This window comes from Euprymna scolopes, chromosome 12 (genome assembly GCF_053919585.1).
Source record: "Euprymna scolopes isolate OS-2025 chromosome 12, ASM5391958v1, whole genome shotgun sequence".
NCBI lineage: Eukaryota > Metazoa > Mollusca > Cephalopoda > Sepiida > Sepiolidae > Euprymna > Euprymna scolopes.
The window spans coordinates 152,815,347-152,838,933 of NC_136493.1; the positions used below are offsets into that span (position 1 = coordinate 152,815,347).

The 23,587-nt window shown below is 35.5% G+C and overlaps 1 protein-coding gene across 1 annotated transcript in view; it reads left to right on the plus strand.

The window, feature by feature from the left end:
- Positions 1-23,587, plus strand: part of LOC145291562 (integrator complex subunit 4-like) — a 99,679-nt gene that overhangs the window by 52,032 nt on the left and 24,060 nt on the right. The window contains exons 12-15 of the mRNA XM_080137625.1: positions 6,607-6,740; positions 16,592-16,746; positions 20,236-20,329; positions 23,188-23,259. Of these exons, the coding sequence (XP_079993751.1) occupies positions 6,607-6,740; positions 16,592-16,746; positions 20,236-20,329; positions 23,188-23,259 (455 nt within the window). The remainder of the gene's footprint in view (positions 1-6,606; positions 6,741-16,591; positions 16,747-20,235; positions 20,330-23,187; positions 23,260-23,587) is intronic.

Below are 23,587 nucleotides of genomic sequence, written 5' to 3' on the forward strand. Positions count from 1 at the left end.
CTATGTGACCCGTCCATCTTCCTAGATTTTAACTGGAGAGTGTATGAGGATACTTGTGGAAGTGATCATTTCCCTATTATCCTCAAACTCAAATCCTCATTCCGAAAAAAAACAAAAACACGCTGGAATATCCATAAAGCTAACTGGGAAAATTTTCAAAAATTATGCTCATCAAAACTAAACCCGAATCTAATCCCAGTAATGAAGACCATCTTCTCTATTTCACTAAAACCTTAACATCTATAGCAGAGAAATGCATACCTAAATCTTCTCCCTCAACAAAATTTAACAACCCCTGGTTTAATGACCAATGTAAAGAAGCTATAAGAGCACAGCGTGCAGCTCTAAAAAAATTCAACTCTCAATCAAAGAAAATTTATATTTCTTCAAAAACTGCAGAGCCAAAACCAGACAAATTATCAAAGAATCCTAAAAAACTATGTGGAAAAATTATATTTCAAAATTAAATTCAAACACTAAAACAATATGGGACATGATCAGAAAGATATCAGCAAAATATGACAGTAATCCAATAAAACACCTCACCATAAACAATGTAAAACTCACAAATAAAAAGGACATTGCAGACCACATAGCAGATACCTTCTCACAAATTTCATCCTCCCAAAATTTAGAAAGAACTTTCCAAAATATTAAGCAAGAAAAAGAAAAGAAAAATATCAACTTTCAATCAGAAAATACGGAAAACTATAACCTGCCTTTTTCGATTACAGAACTCCAAGACTCACTAGCCAAAACCCGTAACACAGCTGCTGGCCCAGATGAAATTTCCTATGAATTTATAAAACAATTGCCAAAAATTTCTCTTACATACCTACTTAATATATACAATAATCTATGGATAACTAGTAACATTCCTACACTCTGGAAACAGGCCACTATTATCCCTATTCCAAAACTCCAAAACACAACAGATCACCCAAATCAACCAAATCCGATGACAAACCAAACAAACTTCCGACCAATTGCTTTAACCAGCTGTATTAGCAAAATACTAGAGCGTATGATCAATAAAAGATTAACATGGTAACTTGAAACGAACAATCTAATAACCAGCCTACAAACAGGATTCAGAAAAGGAAGAGGGACAATTGACCACCTTGTCCGACTCGAAACATTCATATGTGAAGCTTTCCTCCAAAAAGAACATTTCACTGCACTTTTCTTTGACCTTGAAAAAGCTTATGATACCACATGGAGATATGGTATAATGAGGGACTTAAAAACACTCGGCTTAAAAGGAAGATTACCCCTGTTAACAACTTCCTAAAAAACAGAACTTTTAGAGTCCTTTTAAATGACACTTTCTCAGACTCGAAAGAACAAAAAATGGGAGTTCCGCAAGAATGCATCTTTTCTACCACGTTATTTAACATTAAAATTAATAACATCCCAAAATGTCTTACCCCTGGTATAAAAGACTCACTATATGTGGATGATTTCTTGATCTGCTATAGATCAAAACACATCCATACTATAGAACGTCAACTTCAACAATGCCTAAACAAAATAAGCAAATGGACCACAGAAAACGGCTTTAAAAAGAAAAAAACCAAATGTCTACATTTCTGCCATGTACACAAAATGTATAATGACCCAACTCTCAAACTCTTTGATACAGAAATCCCAATAGTCAAACCACATAAATTCCTTGGCGTTATATTTGATCATAAACTCTCCTTTATCCCACATATAAATCATCTGAGAACCAAATGCAACAAAGCCATCCATCTCATAAAGACTATAGCCCACACTGAATGGGGAGCCGACAGAAAAAAAACTCATTAAACGTTACCAAACATTAATACGCTCCAAACTAGATTATGCATGTTTCATTTACGGATCAACTAGAAAATCTTAGCTACTAAAATTAGATACAATACACCATCAAGGTCTAAGACTCGCAACAGGGGCTTTCACTACCTCCCCAGTAGAAAGCTTATATACAGAAACAAATGAGCTCCCACTAAACCTAAGAAGGCAAAAATTGGGAACACAGTACTATATAAAACTTGCTTTAAACCTCGCTTACAAAACTATCTTTGAATCCCAATTTAACCTACCCCTCAACATAAAAGAAAACACTATTAAACCTTTCAGCTTTCGCATAAAAGAACTCCTCTATGAAATACAAATAAACATTACCCACATATACAAAACTGTCACTTCAAAAACACTCCCATGGCTACAAAAACCTCCAACAATTATATTAGACGTCACTAAACATCCCAAAACTAAAACAAACTCGATCACCCTCCAAGAAAAAACCAAATCCATCATAAATGTTTTTTTGTGACTACTTACACATATATACTGATGGATCCAAAAATAAAGACAAAGTAGGGTGTGCTGCTGTACTTAATAACACACAACTGCAACGACGAATTCCGAACAATGCTTCAATATATAGTGCTGAAATCCTGGCCATCAACTTAGCCCTAGACATCATCACAGCAAACCAATCCAACAAGTTCATCGTCTTCTCAGATTCCAAATCAACACTTTTATCCTTATTAAACCAAGAATTGACAAACTCATTAATCATCAAACTCTTACATAGAATAAACCAATTATCCACAAGCAAAAAAAATCATATTCTGCTGGATACCTCGTCATATTGGCATCTGCGGCAATGAAAAAGCTACAAAGCAGCAAAAAAAAATCACTACACCTAAATATTTCTGATTTCAAAATCCCCCATTCAGACCTCAAACCAATAATCAACAAGTTTGTTAGAAATAAATTGCAAGAAATATGGAACAATCAAGCAAGCAACAAACTTCAAAATATCCAACCTAATATCGAGGAATGGTATCGAGGATAACGGAAAATAAGGAAAGAAGAAGTAGTACTAACCAAACTCAGAATAGGACATACCCATATTACTCATTCTCATCTTCAAAAAAATGAGTTACCCCCAACATGCATTACTTGTCATGAACCATTTACAGTAAAACACATATTAATCTACTGCCATGATTTTAACTCAATTCGATTAAAATACTACCAATCAAAAGACCTGAAAGACTTATTCAACAATACAGACCCAAACAAAATCTTGAAATTCTTAAAAGAAATAAAACTATACAACAAAATTTAAATCTTCCCATCCTATAGAAACATTAATTACTACACCATTAACCAAGCAAACAACAAACTTCAAAATATCCAACCTAATATCGAGGAATGGTATCCTGGATATCGGAAAATAAGGAAAGAAGAAGTAGTACTAACCAGACTCAGAATAGGACATACCCATATTACTTCTTCTTCTTAGATAAGAGAAAAATCCAGGTTGTCCTCGACGGTCGTACGTCTAAACAATATAATATAAATGCCGGAGTGCCCCAGGGATCTATCCTTGGTCCTCTGCTGTTCCTGATATTCATAAATGACCTCCCCGATAAAATTGCCTCTGAGATGGGTATATATGCTGATGACACCACACTCTATAGCAGGCACGACAGGAAAACAAATGAACATATATCTAAAGTAATGGCAGAAACACTGGAGGATGACCTCAAATCAGTAGTGGAATGGAGACAAAAATGGATGGTAACGTTCAATGCCACCAAGACAAAACTGGTTTCATTCAATAATTACAGGAAACCTTCTCTACCACCTATAGCAATGGCCAACAACTCTTTAGCTGAGAGTACGTCTTTCAAGCTCCTTGGCCTAACGTTCACAGGAAACATGAGCTGGAACAATTACATCGAGGGCATTGCCAGGGCCGCTGCGAGGAAGGTGGGCTCTCTCTACCGTGCTAGAAAACTTCTAACACCCGAAAGTATCCTGTACCTCTATAAGGCCACTATTCGCCCATGTATGGAGTATTGCTGTCATATTTGGGCCGGTGCATCGGCTACTAGTCTCTCTCTCCTTGACAGGGTTCAAAAGAGAGTCGCAAATCTGATAGGCCCTAAACTGGCATCAAAACTTCAGCCTCTGTCCCATCGTCGAAACGTTGCATCCCTCTGCCTGTTCTACAAGTATTATAATGGTGAATGCTCTGAAGAACTGCAAGCACTTGTGCCCCCACGACGTGAACACCCTCGACAGACCCGACAAGCTGCAAAATCCCACCCCCACACTGTAGAGATCCCTAGATGTAAAAGATCGTTCTACTCCAGTAGTTTCTTCCCCAGAACTGCTAGACTTTGGAATTCCATTCCAGGTCACTGCTTCCCCAACTGTACTGACATGCATAAGTTCAAATGCAACGTGAACCAACATCTCGCTGCCCTAATCCCTACATAGTGCCCCAGTAGATGTTTCCCCTGATAGTAGCCCCCTACACCAAAGTGGCAATGTGCCTTGTTTGGGGTGAAAATATAATTAAAAAAAAACAAAAAAAAAAAAAAAAACAATATTTAATCTAAAACTAAACATATCACCAATAGCCAAACAGAACCCGACATTAAATAACCTGTAACGGTTGATATGCCGTTAAACAAACCAATCAATCAATCTAGTGAGTTGCTTAGAATTGTTGGATGTTCTTTTAGTATTGATCATATTTTTGGACAGAACATAGGTTTTTTGGGAGAAGGAAAGATCAGGGTGGAACTGAATGTCAATTTCTTACTCTTTTTAGATAGATTTAAAGTATCTGAGTTTCAATTTAAGATGCTAGTGCTTATGTCGATGATTAAGTCAAGGACAATAAAATTTGTTATTTCTTAAGATATGTTGTGTGACGCATGCATAGCAGTGAATGTTTGATTTTTCATGAACACATGGTTCTACAATTTAGTTGTACATGGCAGTGAAGTAACAAATCATATTCCATATGCGTCAAGTGGCAAAGTTCATTAGTGTACTCTACTTATGATTCTAATTTGTGCACTTTTCACATAATTAACTTTTATTTTTAGAACAAACCTAAGTATAAGATTAATGTCATAATATTTTACTATATTTGTTCTTTGTGAATATAGTCTTGTGTTTTTTTGAGAATGACAAGATATAAATCCAGAAAGAGATTAAAATACAAAAATAACACATTACTTTTAGGTGTTAATAGTTTCTGTTGAGATATGTATATATATATATATATATATATATAAATAAACTTTTCACACCTAGTACATATGTATATATATATATGTATATTTAGTATTTGACTTTCCAAGTACCATAGAGTGGCAAAATTCCTTCAATAGGATAGCATAAACATATAAAGACAATACGTGTAATAAAAATGGAAGAAAATCGATTAAGTAAGAAAAAATATTTAATTTTCATCATTTTTTACACACATGCGACATTATTTTTCGGACATTGTTGAAAAACTGTTAATAGTCTGTAATATCAACCTTTCTTTTCAATAACTTTTATCAATCTCTCTTCATAATGATCAAATATATGCACAATAACATCTCTACGTGTTTCTATTAGTTGTTTTTTGGCATCTAGTATTTGTTCCCATAGTTGAGCCTCTTTCGTTATTTCAGGTCCATCATAGACAATTTGCGCAAGCATTTCCAAACATTTTCCATTAAATTTAGATCTGAGCCTTTTGCAGGCTATTCTAAAGTAGTCATATTCCCCATCTCTCTTCTTATCCTCGGTAGGACTTTCTCGTCCAGCAACTGTTTATAGCTTTTGCTGTTCTGTTGTCCTTTCAGCCACTCCAACCATATATTCACATTTCTCCTTCACTTTTCTCTCTGTAACTTTTTCTCCAGATGTCAAAAGCCGTGTCACAGTCCTCTTCATTCTCCTTTCAGTCCTCTTGCCAATTGATTTTTTCCGTTCTCTCTTTTTCCGCTCGGAGTTTGTCTTCAGCATGTATTCGACCATTGATTTCAACAGCTTCAAATACATGGTGATCCTTCTGATGCTGAGGCCATCTTTCCGCTTCTTCTGTGCCAAACAAACGACTTTTGAATGCATTTTACCTCATTAAACTTAATTATTTTGCCAGTAGAATAGCAAAGATAATTGATTCTAATGATGACAGAAAATTTGCATAGAGCAACATATACATGAACATAACTCTTAATAAAATAGGATTTTTTGTCCGAAGAATAGTGTTGTGCAAGTTTTCGCAAAAATCACAAAAAACTAAAATTATCAAATCCAAACTAAAAAAAGTGGATTTTAACTCCTCAACTACGTACTTAGAATCTCAAAAGTTTTTGGCACTAGTAACCACCTTGAAGTACTTTTTTCAAAGAGCCCGAAAAATATTGTCGGCCCCTGAATGTGTATATATGCTTAAATAATAGATAGACGCAGCCTATTGCTTGACTTGTATTTCTTCTTTGTCTGTTAGTCAGGCACAGAGATACTATTACATGAAAACTTCCGATTCTCAAACTGGCATTTTATTTCTTTATCTGTTTGGCACTTGGTTTCACATGATGAGTCTGAGCCGCCTTTGCTCTGACATGTTGAGAATACATGTTTTACAGCATGTCTGTCTGCTGTTTCTGGCTGGTAGTACAGGAACCCTAACTATTAAGTAATGCTAAGAACAATTTCTGTATAAGCATTAGTTATAAGTAATATTTATAGATGTTATTCCATGTAAGTATTGTTTAGAACATAATTTTGTGATTTCCTTAACAATTTTTGAACATATTGGTGTTCTTCTGCTTGTGTTTAATGCCTCAGAATCCAGTCCGACAATGTTACCAATGTTTCATGATTACATTTGGCGCCACTACAGTTATTTGAGGAGCAGCATACCTGATTTGGTTCCTGTCTTACCTGTAAGTTCCTCTTTATATTCTACTACAACAAAGAAAAATAATTACTAAATTCAATCCATCCTTATATATATATATATATATATATATATATATATATATATATGAGGTTAAATTATTATTAAAATAGGTAGTTAGGTGAAACAGCATTAAAAAGTAGAACTACGTAAATGGGTTGATTACTAAATCGAAAAATTGAAAAAAACAAAAAGCAAAATAAGCGAGGTAGAGGTAGGTCCAACTGCTTGTTCTCTTAAAATAGAGATTATGAAAATATTCATGTAAATATTTTATTTTGCCATCTGATAATAGTTGTCTTCATATATTTTTGAATAACAAAATAATTAAATTTGTCCGATGGTCATGAAACAATTGTAAATCATATGAAAATACACAATATAATGTTTTCATTTTATATTTTGTTGTGTTGAATTTTGCGAAAAGATTGTGTATGTATGTATATATATATATATATATATATATACACAAGTTAGAAAAGCATTTCATCCAAGGCATAAAAATTGTTAAACAAAATGTGTTTTACTATAGGCTTTAAAAATAAAGGTACAAGATTCAATTTGAAATTTATTTATCTTCAAAGTGCACTTTTATACATTTTACAAAGTAAGGTATTAAATTTTCATACCTTACTTTGTAAAATTTATAAAAGTGCACTTTGAAGATAAATAAATTTCAAATTGAATCTTGTACCTTTATTTTTAAATAAAACTGAGAAGGCTAACATGTTTGCCAGTGGATTTGCCTCCAACTCCACACTGGACCCTGCCAATCACCCCCTCCCTGACTTTCCTTTGCGGACAGACGCCACACTAGACAATCTGAAAATCACCCCTTCTCAGGTGCATGCTATCATAAGAAATCTTGACACTTCAAAAGCATGTGGACCTGATCTCATCCCGGCTGTGGTATTAAAAAAGTGTTCCACCGATGTAGCTCCAATCCTCTCCAAACTTTACAACAAATGCCTTAATGAATCTTGCTTTCCTGCTTGCTGGAAAACAGCTACTGTAGTACCAGTTTTCAAGAATTCTGGCAAAAGAACTGACCCAGTAAATTATTGCCCAATTAGCCTCCTCCCACTTTTCGCCAAAATATTTGAGACAATAATTAACCAAGCTTACAGATGCTAAACTTCTGACTGACCAACAATATGGATTTAGACAAGCCTGTTTAACAGCAGACATCCTAACTGTAATCTCAGAACGTATATACCAGTCACTGGACAAAGTGGGGGAGGGTAGAGCGGTAGCTATAGATATATCTAAGGTTTTTGACAGGGTATGGCATGAAGGTCTTCTCAGGAAAATCAGATCATACGGTATCACTGGAAGAATACATGACATAATTAAATCCTTCTTAAATAAGAGAAAAATCCAGGTTGTCCTTGACGGTCGTACATCTAAACAATATGATATAAATGCGGGATTGCCTCAGGGGTCTATCCTGGGACCTTTGTTATTCCTAATATTCATAAATGACCTCCCTGACAAAATTGCCTGTGAGATGGGTATATATGCTGATGACACCATGCACTATAACAGACACGACAAGAGAACAAATGAACACATATCTAAAGAAATGTCAGACACACTAGAGGATGACCTCCAATCTGTAGTGGAATGGGGACATAAATGGATGGTCACAATCAATGCTGCCAAGACTAAACTCGTTTCCTTCAATAATTACAAGAAACCTTCTCTACCACCAATAGCAATGGCCAATGACCCTTTATCTGAAAGTACATCCTTTAAACTCCTCGGCCTAATGCTCTCAGGAAACATGAGTTGGAACAATTACATCGAGAGTATCGCCAGGACCGCTGCGAAGAAGGTAGGCTCTCTCTACCGTGCTAGAAAGATACTAACGCCTGAAAGTATCCTATACCTCTATAAGGCCACCATTCGCCCATGTATGGAGTATTTGTTGTCGTATGTGGGCTGGTACATCTGCTATTAGTCTCTCGCTCCTAGACAAGGTTCAAAAGAGAGTCGCCAATCTGATAGGTCCTGAACTGTCATCTAAACTTCAGCCCCTGTCCCATCGATGAAATGTTACATCCTTCTGCCTGTTCTACAAGTACTTTAACGGTGAATGCTCTGACGAACTGCAAGCACTTGTGCCCCCTCGACGTAAATACCCCCTGACAAGCAACTAAATCCCACCCCTTCACAGTAGAGATCCCTAGATGTAAGAGAGCCTTCTACTCCAGTAGTTTCTTCCCCAGAACCGCTAGACTTTGGAATTCTCTGCCGGGTCCCTGCTTCCCCAGCTGTACTGACATGCAGAAGTTCAAGTGCAACATGAACCAACATCTTGCTGCCCAACTCCCTACACAATACCCCTGATGCCTGTGTCCATGATAGTAGCCCCCTACAACAAAGTGGCAATATGCCTTGTTTGGGGTGAAAATGTAATAAAAAAAATTTTTTTAAAGTTTCAGATTTAACCCAAACATGACATCAATTTTTGTTGCATTGTAGAGGGTGATGACATATATACGAACATGACGTATTTACATTATAGGTGCTTTAGTAATATGTAATCCCTCCGAAGCAGTGACACCACCACCACCACTAGTCATAAAAACAAGCTTAAAAGTTTGGCTGAATGGCTTTAAAAATGTAATTCTATGCATAGCTACTCTAAGAATAACTTGAATAATCAAATCATCTAGGAACGCTGATGTCACTGATGTTCTCGATTTTGTCGTGTCATCTGGCTCTATCTTCCATCACATCAGCTAGGTTTTCATAGATGTATTCTACGTCTTCTATTAGTTGCTTGATGTAACTTCTGTAAGGTCTCACCATTGAACCACGTCACCATTTAGGTATTCACAAAAGTACATTGCTGATAATTTCAACTTTAGCCCTTCAAAATTGACCAGCAGATCTGATTTTTCTCTGATCAGTTAGGATCTGAGGAAGATATCCGTAGAGTTGCATTTTAGCATTCTAGTGTGTAAAGTTTATTTTGCCATCTTTTGATGAAAGTCCAATTGCTACTTTCATATACAAGAACTTATGTAACAATGTCACCTTTGTAGTCGCGCTGCGATAAAACAATACAACACAAATACTTGATGTAAATCAGTTGAGCTCTGTGTGCATGATGTCATGTAGTATAGAAAAAAAGGAACCCCAAACATTGTCCGTCTCTGTCTGGTCGCATCAGTCCTCAATGATTTTCTTCTCAGCCTAATCTACTCTCGTCTGACTTTCACTCCAATTTCTCCAATCTCTCTTGAAGACCTCTGCATTGTCAACTGTCTCAAACTTCTTCCTATCAGTATTTCCTCAACTGTTGCAAACTCAAGACTGTCAATAAACTCCCTGTCATAAACTGTCGCAAAATTCACTCCTAAAACTGTCAGTAAACAAACCCTAAATATATGACTAGTATGTTTGGTCCTTTGTCTCTGTCACACCTTGATTAATAATCCTATTTCAGGTGCTTTTGTGAAAAACTTCCCCTCACATTGTCTTTTTACTAACTTCTGCTATCTTTGTTTTGCTGATAAACTTATTCTTTCTTTTTATCACTTCCTTGGGAGAGGGGAAATGTCAATAGTATCGTAATGGCTTCAGGTAGTAAATTTTCACTTCCAAATTATTTTCACCGGGTTTTGCTGATTTGTACATTTAGTTTATTCTTTGTGCGATTTTGCTGTCGGATAAAATCATCAATTTTTTTTTAAACAAATCCCATTTAGCTGAGAAATATTTCGATGTTAGTTTGGGAGAATGTTTTCTCCGTTGCAATATGGCAAAGTGAAATAATTTTTTTTTTTTTTTTTTTTTTTTTTAATTCAATTTTCACCCCAAACAAGGCACAGTGCAACTTTGAAGCAGGGGGCTACTATTAGGGAATTAATTAGCGGGGTCATTATGAAGGGAGAAGAGTAGAAAGATGTTTGTTAACATTACACTTGAACTTCTGCATATCATTGCAGTTGGGAAAGCAGAATCCCGGAAGGGAGTTCCAAAGACCCGCAGTTCTGGGGAAGAAACTATTGGAGTAAAAGGCTTTCTTGCACCTAGGGATCTCCACTGTAAAGGGATGAGACTTAGTAGCTTGTCGGGTTTGTCGGGGGTAGTTACGTCGGGGAGGTACAAGTGTTTGCAGTTCGTCAGAGCATTCACCATTAAAGTATTTGTAGAACAGGCAGAGGGATGCAACATCTCGACGATGGGACAGAGGTTGAAGCCTAGATGACAGTTCAGGACCTATCAGGTTGGCGACTCTTTTTTGAACCCTGTCCAGGAGCGAGAGACAAGCAGCAGATGCACCAGCCCAGATGTGACAACAATACTCCATACATGGGCGAATGGTTGCCTTATAGAGGTATAGGATACTGGCAGGCGTAAGTAGTTTTCTAGCACGGTAGAGGGAGCCAACCTTCCTTGCAGCAGCCTTGGCAATGCTCTCAATGTATCTATTCCAGTTCATATTCCCTGTAAACGTTAGGCCGAGGAGTTTAAAAGAAGTACTTTCAGGCAATGTGTTCTTGGCCATTGCTATTGGTGGTAGAGAAGGTTTCTTGTAGTTATTGAAGGAAACAAGCTTAGTCTTAGCAGCATTGAATGAGACCAACCATTTTTGTCCCCATTCCACTACGGATTGGAGGTCATCCTCTAGTGTTTCTGCCATTTTCTTGGATATGTGGTCATTTGTTTTCCCCTCATATCTGTTATAGAGAGTGGTGTCATCGGCAAATATACCCATCTCTGAAACAATATTATCAGGGAGGTCGTTTATGAATATCAGGAACAATAGAGGTCCAAGGATAGACCCCTGAGGCACTCCCGCATTTATGTCATATTGTTTGGATGTACGTTCGTCGAGGACAACTTTGATTTTTCTATTACTTAAGAAGGATTTAATTACGTTATGAATTCTTCCAGTGATTCCATATGATCTAATTTTCCTTAGAAGACCATCGTGCCATACCCTGTCAAAAGCCTTAGATATATCGAGGGCCACCGCTCTACCCTCCCCTGTTTTATCCAATGAACGGTATATATGTTCAGAAACTACAGTTAAGATATCTGCTGTTGAATGGGCTTGCCTGAATCCATATTGTTTGTCAGTCAGGAGTTTAGCAGCTGTTAGGTGCTGGACTAGGACTTGATTAACTAAGGACTTAAATATTTTGGCGAAAAGCGGGAGGAGGCTAATGGGGCGATAATTTAGTGGGTCAGTTCTTTCACCAGAATTCTTGAAGACTGGTACCACAGAGGCGGTTTTCCAGCAGTCGGGAAAACAAGATTCGTTAAGGCATTTATTGTAAAGTTTGGACAGAACTGGAGCAACCTCGGCAGAGCATTTTTTTAATAGCACAGCCGGGATGAGATCTGGTCCACATGCTTTAGAGGTGTCTAGGTTTTTTATAATAGCATGTACCTGAGAAGGGGTGATTTTCAAATCGTCAAGTGTGGCGTCTGTTCGCAGAGGAAAATCAGGGAGTGAGTGGTGTACCGAGTTCAGTGTGGAGTTTGAGGCAAACCGACTGGCAAGCAGATTAGCCTTGTCAGTTGCCGTGCAAGCAACCTCATGATTGTTTGTTAGTGGGGGAATAATTGACTGTCCATTATTAACTACGCTGTTGTAGATTTTCCAAAAATCCCGGGTTCCTAATTTCTGTGCTTCGATGCGCTTTCTGGTGGTTTCAGAGTAATCTGACTTAGCTGTGTCTATCACTCTCTTACAATTATTTCTAGCTTCTATAAACTTCTGTTTATTTGAGCTGGACTTATGTCGGTTGAATCTGCGGAACGCATGCTGCCTTTGACAAATGGCAGCTGCACAAGCAGAAGTAAACCATTGGGGGGAGTGGGGCTTGCTATAGTATTTCCGTGCGGGAACATGTGCTTCTATAGCAGTTTTGAACCATTCAGTTGTCTCATTTGCACACTGTTCCGCTGGAAGAGTAAAGATATTTTGCCATGGGGCATCTCTGATGAGCTCCCTGATGGCTTCCCAATCAGCCTTTTTGTAATACCTCGTTGTTTTGAGTAGTGGGTCTTCAGTTTTAGGGCGAGAATTTAGGCTGATTTCTACCATTATCACAGCGTGATCAGCATTCCCGAGTGGGCTATGGGCATTTGTTGTACAGTCATTGGGAACTGTTGTCAGAAAGAGATCTAGAAGTGAGGCATGTTGATCGTGCTGGTCTGGGAAACGTGTCGGAAATGTAACCAATTGAGATAGGGAATGAGATATAGAGAAGCTATATGTGGCACTACCAGCTACATCTGTGTGATTAATCGATATAAATCTACGATTAATATATATTGGTTTTATTTTTTCTTTTTTTTGTTACTGTAATTTATGTTATGCGTCACAAGTGTATGACTTGTAATGCAGTTCTAAATTGTTTATATTATTTCGATTTATTCGACTACTTTTTGCATCTTAAGTGTCATTTTCACATTTCAATTGATTTCGTCAGATCCTGGATATGACCTTAAACTATATCCAGTGGTGAGGCCCCAGCTTGCGTGCTTTGGGGAGTGTGGAGCCACCCTTTAATTGCCATTGCTCCTAGGTCCACTCTGACCCGGAGTGGTAATACCTGTTAGGGTCCCAACTATGGGTTAAATAGAAACCGACTAGAAAACAACAAATATATTCTATTAAAAAAATGTTTCTTCAATATCTTTGGATTCGGCACTAAATAACCTGAAAAGGGTTGATATGCTGTAAAACAACCAACCAACCTGACCTCCTTCAGATGTATCTTGTCGAACTTGAGAAATCTTTCTGTTGAACTTAGAAATTTGCAAGAACCTGTGGCGTAGTAGATAAAGTATTTGGTAAAATTTAGTTGTAAGCTACACTCTTCTTGAGGTTTAAAATTCAATCCTCCGTGCAGGTAACACACAAAATTGCAAATTACTGTCATGGCTGACAGAATGAAAGCATACTATCCCCATGAATTAAATAAACGGTTCCGTTTGAAATTCTATACAGATTCCTAATTTCGACAAAACGATTATTATTGTTTGTACATGAAACGTCATGAATGCTATTTCATGTACAAGATTGAGCTGACTCCAATCATCTTTGTCGCTTCACAAAACCTGATTTAAAATCAATGATTCCATGATCTCGAGCCATTCAGTGTTCCAACGTCAAATTCTGTAGATTCAGGTTTGCTATCAGGTCAGCTTTAATCAGCCAGATATTTTTTGTTTATCGCATCCCTTTGTTAGTCCATCGACAAAGGAGAGATTAGAACTAGTAATTCATCCGCGTTCATTTGTTCACACCTTTCTCAATAACCATGCCTTGGGTTTTAAAAAATTTTGCACAAACATTAGTTATGGTGAAAGTAAATATTTTGCCAGAATTAATTTTCTGGGATAACGCTGATTTCCCACACTAGGGGGCAGTATAGGGGAAACTTGCCCCCAAATCCTTCATCTGTTCAGTTGTTCACACTTTTCTCAATAACCATGCTTTGGATTTTTTTTAAATTTCGCACAAACATTAGTCATGGTGAAAGTAAAGTTCCCACTCATGGAAGGAGATCCTGCATGCTCGGCTTGTTCAATCCTGTAAAGGAAATTGGGCAATTACTTTACTTTGTAGGTGAACTCTCCTAGTTGATGGCAAAGGACATAATCGAACCAGCATAAACATTTTGTGTGGATGACTTGTCAGAAGGTGTTAATTTTGCAGTGGAAACAAAGTGTGTTGTTTGAGAGGAACTGCTGCTGTACAATGCAGACAGTGGTGATCAAAAGTTTCCAATCACTTAATGTCTTCTTGTCATTGATCAGGACTCTCTGCTGTAAAGAAGAATCGTTTGTATTGTTGCTTATGGATCCTTACTTTAGGATTGCAGGTTTGGACCAGAGCCAAGAATTGACGTGCAAGGTCAATGCATACTTTGATATCAGCACCACCCAGACTTGTAGGTGAGATGATGACATCAAGATGATATGTGAAACTTTCAATATTTTCAAGAATATCACTATTGAAGATAAAAGAATATCACTATTGAGGATAACGTTTTATCTGTTGAAGCAAGCTGGGCGAGTATTTTTGTCTTTGTGGGATTTATTTTCATCCCAATCTCTGATGCAACAAGTTTCACCAAATAGCATAATATAATCTGTACTTGCTGACAAAGTTGTAACTAGAGTTAAACCAAGAACATTTTTAAGGCATTCGAGGTAACCTAGTCAATGGCATAATTAGTGTTAGTGAATGTCAGATCATCTTATGAAGGGTTTTGAAAGGGTTTTGCATGCATCGGATCAGGTTGAACTGTAGTATGTTTTAAGAAGATTGAGAAGTTTAGGTGACATATCAATTAGTTGCATGACTTCCAGAAGATTCCATAGTTGACAGTTGAATACAGCAGCAAAATTAATGAAAGAGATGTCTGTCCTTTTGCTGGAAATGTGAACAATGTTTCAGAATATGTCTCAAGATGATTTCATCGGTGCAGTCATGGCCTGCACAAACAGCCACATTGATTTGACCTTGTTCAGGAGTTGCATTCTGATTAGAATCTATTAAGAATCAAAGTGAATATGTTAGCAAACACATCAATCAGGCTAATTCCACCATAGTTAGTGCAGCAACACATATCACTTTTCTTAAACAATAGTATCAATTTTATGTTGTTCCAATTTTGGGGGAGAAATTCAATCTCACATACCTTGTTAATAATACGATGGACAATAGGCATACTAGAGTATTTGTTTGTGCTGTATTTGAGGATTTGTCTGCAAACTTGTTTGTTCTTATTTGTGAGAATTTTGATAACAGCAACATCTTCAAGTTTTGGAGGAATTGTTTGGCAGTCATAACGAATTGGATTGCCATTATTCACAGGAGTTGATAGGAGCTTTTGGGTTGTGGTTTAGCAGATTGGCAAAGTAATCTCTTCACCGAATGTGGTGTTCATTTTGGATCAAGATGGTCTGGTTACTACCTTAGCTTGTCTGTACTCGAAAAAAGGAGGCTGTAAAGTTTATGGAAATCCTCAACAGCTCCAGCACATTCTATGATTCTGCTGCAGAATGTATTTTGATATGTGTGATCAGAATGAGTTGTTTCATGACGAAGTTGTCAGATATGTTTGAATCGACTTGATTTGCTTTTTCAGTAATTTCAATTGCTTTGACCAAGATCCCACTTTTGCCTTTTTACTCGGTTCCAAGCATCTCAAAAAACATGATATTTAAGATTTCACTTGATATTTTGTGATGTAGCGTCTTCTGATTGGTGTATTTTGAAACCATTTTTTCACTTTTTTTTTTCTTTTTTTGGGGTGGGGGGGTGGGGTACTCAAATCTCCCATTTATTTTTGCTTTCAGTTATATTTTAGGAATGGGGAATAAATAAAAATGACCCCCCTCCTCCTCCAAAAAACTTTCTTCTGCAGACAGGACTCTCCAGTGGCAAATTCTTTTTTATCACTTTTTCAAATTGTTGTGAATTGTAAAACAAACCCAAAATTTTGGTTGGAAAACTTGAATTTTGTCTGGAGAAGGACTCGAAAAACTTTGAAAATGGACATTGAAAATCTGTACAAACCGTGATATACGTTAAAATAGTTAAAAATATTAATAGGAAAATGCTGTCTTTCTTTTGTAAAATAAAGACCTGTCTGTAGTAATAAGTTCATAATTTGAATAAAAAAAAAAAAGAATCTGATAAAGATGAAAGGGAAATTATAATACCGTGTGATTTATATATTTTTTTTTTGATATATATATTTTTTTTAAATATATATATTTTTTTAAATATATATATTTTTTTAAATATATATATATATATATTTTTTAAATATATGTATATATTTTTTCCATTTCTAGTTTCATGGAGGTCAATCAAAAGCATTGGAAGTAAAATCCATATCTGAGACTCCAATTGACATGTTAGCCTTCTTCAGTGAAACATCTGCACGCTTGGAAAATTTGAACCATCTTGATGCTGATGTGGCCGAACAGCTTCTTGAAATGACTGTACTGTAAGTTTGCAAAATTACGTTACCTGATACTACTTGTTTTCATGATAGTATTGTCTTATAGCGGAGTGTGGTTGCCTATATATATATATATTTATCCCTAAAAGCTTTAACCTTGGAGGGGAGACTAAAACTTGCTGCTATGATTTCAAATGATCTGAAATAACAGCAAGGGGAGACTTGATTCCAAATATTTCTCATATGTTATATCTCCCCTCTTTTGGAAATAAGATACGATTATGAATATCTCCAGTATCAAATAATCCTTATACACTGTCAAATTTATTTATGTATGAAACCCAAAGAGGAGAGATATAACATATGAGAAATTGGAATCCAGTCTCACCCCCTGCTGTTATTCTAGATAATTTGAAACCATAGCAGCCAGTTTTAGTCTCCCCTTCATCAAGGCCAGCAGTTTGGGGGAAATATCAGATATTTTGTAATTCATATGCAAAACTAGGAAAACAAATGACTCTGATTGAAAATTTTATGTCTGTAAAAAAGTGCCAAAAATAGGCTCTGGATGATGGGTGGTCTTCTTAAGGTGCGACCTTAAGGGTAAATGTCACATAGTCCACTACATAATCTAGGTCATTACCTTTCCAACGAGCCTTCATTTGTTAAATTCTGATCAATAGTCGCTGAGATTTGGAATTTATAAAATTGCCAAAAAATGTGGTATATCTATTTCTCTCTCTCTCTCTCTCTCTCTCTCTATATATATATATATATATATATATATATATATATATATATATGTGTGTGTGTGTACACTTGTAGCCAAATTGGATATTTAAATGCAATCTTTGGTTCTATGGGATGAAACAACATGAAAATTTGTAGGCTTTTTGAAGATTATAATGCTATTCTATTGTTAAATTTTATGCTGATTAGTCAAAAAGAACCTATATTTTCAAATCAATAAGATATGCCCAAATTTGCTTACATTTGAATAGTGTCCAGGCAGACTAGTTTTTATTTTGCTGCTTCGGTTGTTTCCCCTGTGGCCTTGCTAGGCCACTAATATGTGTTATAAGACAATTCCAATATTTTTCCATGATTCCGATACAATTATCAATTCTGTTCTAAATTCTTGATTCTAATACAATTACCGATTCCGATTCCTTTTAGATTTCTAAATATAAAGTTGTTTTGTGTGTGTTGGATCACTGCAAAAACCCGTAGATGTTAATTAATCGGACTATTATTTTCGTCTTCAGTGTTGTTAGCACAATGTTTTGGTCGCTGCAACTTGCGATCTTCTTCGGGTTACAAGAATTAAAACCGTGGGTTTAAGGGTGAGTTACCTCCCTTGGATCAGAAATCTTAAAGAGGCAGCACATGATAAAAAATAACATCATCCCAGCATAGAACTAAACTGCATTTGGATGCCCTAATCACAAAATCACTGAAAAAGAGGACATGACATATGCCCAGTCCAAGGGAGGTAATTTCACAAAAAAAATAACTCTTTTTTTTTCCTTGGAGTTGCCCCCCCCCATGCATTGTGTTTTTTTTTAAAAACAAAAATATACATGAGTATCGATCCTCTGTTTCGTGAAACAGTTTCCACTAATTAGTATAAATATCCCGAAAAATTGAGTCATAGGAAAGCCTTTAAAAAATATCTTAGTGACCCCTGAAGATTGAACCTCCTTTATAATCTACAGACCCACCCTCAAACCCACAGTTTGAATTCTTGTAATGCAGAGTCAACCCTCTTTATATATATATATATATATATATATATATATATATATTGGAATAAATATAGCCATGTGACTTGGTTTGTTCTTTTTTTCTTGTAATGGAGCATGTAATCAACAACCTCATTGAAATTAAATGTTTTTTTATTTTTGTATATTTCTAACTTGGAATAAATGCATATATACTAGAAGAAACCAATGTTCCTACCAAACATGTTTTACGTCAAATCATGTATTTGGGACATTGTGCACTTTTAAAGGAAAACATACCCTTTCTTTTTGTTTATCAATATATCATAAAAAATTTAAATTTTTTATTTACTTTAGGCAATCAACCTATTTTAGATTTATACAGAAAGTTAAAAAAAATAATCCCACGCTAAATAAAGCATTTGCCTTAAGTTTCAATGAATATGGGGTTGAATCTCACATTAAACAATTTTTTAATGAATCTCACATTAAACAATTTTTAAATGAATCTCACATTAAACAATTTTTAAATTTTTAATAGCCATGTACTTCAGCTAGTATTAGGTTGATGCAAAAGTTCTTGCAAACTTTTAAATTTTTATTTCAAATGATTTATTTTCAAATAAGTTTCCGTTATAATACCTTTATTTTATATATTATTTTAAAGAGTGGTTTTTGCTCTATCTAATCGTTTAAATTACAATCATTTTAAAACAATTATGTTTTCTTTGCAGAACGTTGAATACAAGATGGAAAAAAAGCAAATTCGCACAATTTTTTTTTATTTCAATTCAAGCTAGGCTGAAAAGCTGCTGAAACAGCTTGCGATATCAAAGAAGTGTTTGCTCCAGGAACCACTATTAAATGCACAGCACAATGGTGGTTTAAGAAATTTCATGTCGGCAACAAGACTCTTAAAGATGATGAGTGTAGTGATCAGCTATCAGATGCTGACGACGATCAATTAAAAGCTTTAGTCAAAGCCAATCCATGCACAACTGTTTGAGAATTTCTGAAATAGACGTAATCGATTTCCAAGCACTTGAGAAACAAAAAAACCTGATAAATTGGTGCCTCACGAATTGAACGAAAACTAAAGAAACGTTATGAAGTTTCATCTTCCTTCATGCAATAAGAATAACCTGTTTCTCTACTGGATTGTGACTTGAGATGAAATGTGGGTTCTTTACGACAACTGGTGATGCTCAGCTCAGTGGTTAGATGCCAACAAAACGCCACAACTTTTCCCAAATCCAGAGTTGTAGCAAAAGAAGGTTATGCTGACTGTTTGTTGATCTGCAGTTTCATCCGTTACAATTTTTTGAGTGCAGGGGAAACCGTACTGTTAACAAATGGATGAAATGCACCAGAAACTTCGACAACAACACCCAGCATTAGTCAACAGAAAAGGCCTAATTCTCCTCCACAGCAATGCCCTACCGCTAAACCAACCCTGCAGAAGTTGAACGAATTGGGCTATGAAACTCTGCCTCATCCACCATACTCTCCAGACCTCTCATCTAGTGGCTACCACTTTTTCAAGCATCTCGACAATATCCTGCATGAGAAATGCTTCAAAAACCAAAGCGATATCAAAAACGCATTCAGTGACTTTGTCGCCAGTAGCAATATTTTTACATTATTGGCATAAAAATACACTTGTTTTTCGTTGACAAAAATGTGTTAATTCTGATGGTGCTTATTTCGATCAATAAATTTTTGGTTGGGCCGAGATATGTTCATTTGAATTTTAAAGTTAAAACCGCAAGAACTTTCTTGTCAACCTGACATATTTATATTATTTAATTTGCAGAGATCTTCAGCGAGTGTCTGAATTGGATACCAAGTTTTCGGCCACAGCAGAATTCATGTCTATCTTTTTGCAAGCCCAATTACTATTAACAAAGGTAACTAAAACAATTTTATATATTGATTTTTTTTTTAATTTTTATAATGGTTATGTTATGTTACATCATCTTAGTTTAGTCATCCAACTGGTAATTCAGAGTTGAAACAGAAAAACACTTTTTTTGGCCACACGACTGACCTACGTACATCAGTTTGGAGAGGAATCTCAGTATAACGATTGCAATGAAGGGTTAACAATAAAAAATATATTTAAAAAAAATGCATGCATATGTATGTTGCAAACACCCAATATAAAAAAACATTATTTAAAAACACTTCTCCAGATTGTAATGTTATACCAACACATTTAATAATAAAACCAAAATAACACCTGGCAAATGAATACCAATTAAGCTGCAGAAAAATCCTAATTATTTTATTACCAAGTAAACAACATAAAAAACTTTAAAAAAGAATGACTGAAATAATTCTTTTTAATAAGAGTGGTTGTAAAAGTGATTTAAAATGAAATACAAAAGCATGTTTGCAAGATTTTGATTTTCTTTCTCTTGTATATGGTGTGCATGATAATTCTATTCTGTTCCTTGCAGGAGAATGGAAGCAGCTCTCCAAAGTCTAACTTCTATAATAAAGAAAAAATGAGGAAGATTTCATCAGCTTATCGACTTTTAACTTCCTGTTTGACACAATTCCTGACATGCAAATAATGTTACAGAAAAAACAAATGAGATCAAAACTGGTGGCAAAAAAACAAAGCTGCTTTTCTTTTCACAATTATTGGCAAAAGGTTTAATGAAAAATAATCAATAATTAAATCAATAATTTTTCCTGACAATCAAAAATATTTTCAATACCTTGTAAAAAATCTGAAAATACACAAATTAATTAACTAAAAAAAATGGATTCCAATTTGGTGCTTGCTAAGATACTGTCGACAGATCAATTTTTAAAAAATATCGTTTTAAGCAAAAACAATATTACATACTTGTCATGTCGAAAATAGTAATATATCCAAAAATTATGAAAAATTGAGTAGAATTATAGTTATTTTTACAGAAAATTGGGTAAAATTGCATTTTTCTTAGATGTTATAAAGTAAACAGTAGGAGTCTACAGAGGGGACATAACTCAGAAAGGAATATTTAAAATTACTTGTGTCATGGGTGCAATAGTTGTTGTCTAGCAATAGACTTTTTAGTAAAAAAAAACAACACAATAGCAGTTGTTTTACTCAATGAATTTGCTTAATTTTTGGATATATTACTATTTTCGACATGACAAGTATGTAATATTGTTTTTGCTTCAAACAATATATTTAAAAAAATTGATTTGTCGACGATAGCTTAACACGCACCAAAAATTTAAACTAAGGCAGCTTAAGTTGCCAGCTCAGTATAATAAACCTTTCCAACCATTAATAGTCATAACCAATCGCACTCTTCCAATATTTAAAATAACATTCTTAGAGAATATGAGCTACATAAGATATTCCTGAGTTTATTGCAAAGCAAATAGCTTCCCTTCTCACACCTACCAATTGCCTGAAAGTATCCTGTAACTCTATAAGGCCACCATTCGCCCATGTATGGAGTACTGTTGTCATATTTCGGTTGGTGCATCTGCAGCTAGTCTCTCACTCCTGGACAGGGTTCAAAAGAGAGTCGCCAACCTGTTAGGTCCTGAACTGTCATCCAGGTTTCAGCCTCTGTTCCATCGAAATGTTGCATTCCTCTGCCTGTTCTACAAGTACTTTAATGGTGAATACTCTGACGAACTACAAGTACTTGTACCCCCTTAACGTGAATACCCCCAACAAACCCGACAAGCAGCCAAATCCCACCCCTTCACTGTAGAGAGATCCCTAGGTGTAAGAAGGCCTTCTACTTCAATATTTTCTTCCCCAGAACTGCTAGATTTTGGAACTCCCTTCCAGGATTCTGCTTTCCCAACTGTACTGACATGCAGAAGTTCAAGTATAATGTGAACAGACATCTTGCTACTCATCTCCCTTCATAATACCCCTGCAACTTATGTCCCCGATAGTAACCCCCTACTTCAAAGTGCCACTATGCCTTGTTTGGGGTGAAAATTGAATTAAAAAAAAAAAAATATATATATATATATATATATATATATATATATCTATAAAATCACTATGCATGAAAACTGTACATCTAGGCTGATCCACCAACAACTAGTCCTTCTCTATTAGAAAAAAAGAATTTCTTAACCCCATAGGAATGTGCTCCAATGAACTTATTGCATTTGTACCCTACTCAACATAAACATCCAAACCTGACTAGCAGCAAAATATCACCCCTTCTTTGTCTTGCAGGGAGATTTTCTATTCTAATAGCTTTCTTTCCTCGGAATGTTCGTCTTTGTGATGTTCTTATTCTGCCGTGTTACTATGATTTAATCACCATGCAGAAAACTTAAATGTAATCCACAACCGATGTTGGAGAACTTAAAAGCACATACAGTTAACAACAGAATGAAAATGTGTTAAGATACGTATTAACCCTGTATTTTTTTCAACTTATCTGATGAGATGTTTACCACGAAAATTTTTAAATAACATAAAATTTAAAAATTGTCTGGTTGATGGCGAAGCAATTGAATATATTCGAAAAAAAAAATACAAATATGATGTTATTTTTCTCCTTGTTGTTTTTGTTTTTGCAAGTATAACAAACGGACTTCTACTGATTCTATGTGCTAACAACAACATGGCAAAAGAAAAAAAAAGGAAGACATACTGAAGATGAAGTCTAACTTCGAAATATATTTATGAATTTTAAACAAAATAAATATTTGTTTATTTTATAATAATGTGTTGTTTTGGCTTCAAACATATCTAATACGTATTTTAGTTTATATTTGTTTTCCATTTCAGGTTGTTTCAAAGACGTGTGGGTTTTTGGCTGACATGTCAACATCAGAGAATGTAAGGACTTCTCTTGATAAGGTAGGTTATTATTCGACTCTCCTTCTATGAGTAGTGTGTGACACCAAGTCAGTTCAAAATTGACAGCCTCCGTAATATATCTAGAGGAAGGAGAAGTGGAGAATGTAAAAATAAGTTGATGTAACATAGTGGGGTATTTTTTGATCCCAGACAACACCAAACATCACTAATCTTGTTCTGTTGACATCACAAATTTCACTCTTTGCTTTTTTTTTCTTTCCCTTCTGGTAGCTGTAACAATGGGAGGAATCTGTAGCTGACAAATCAATTTTTTTTTAAATGTATCATTTTAAGCTAAAACAATATTACATACTTAAGTGTCATGTCG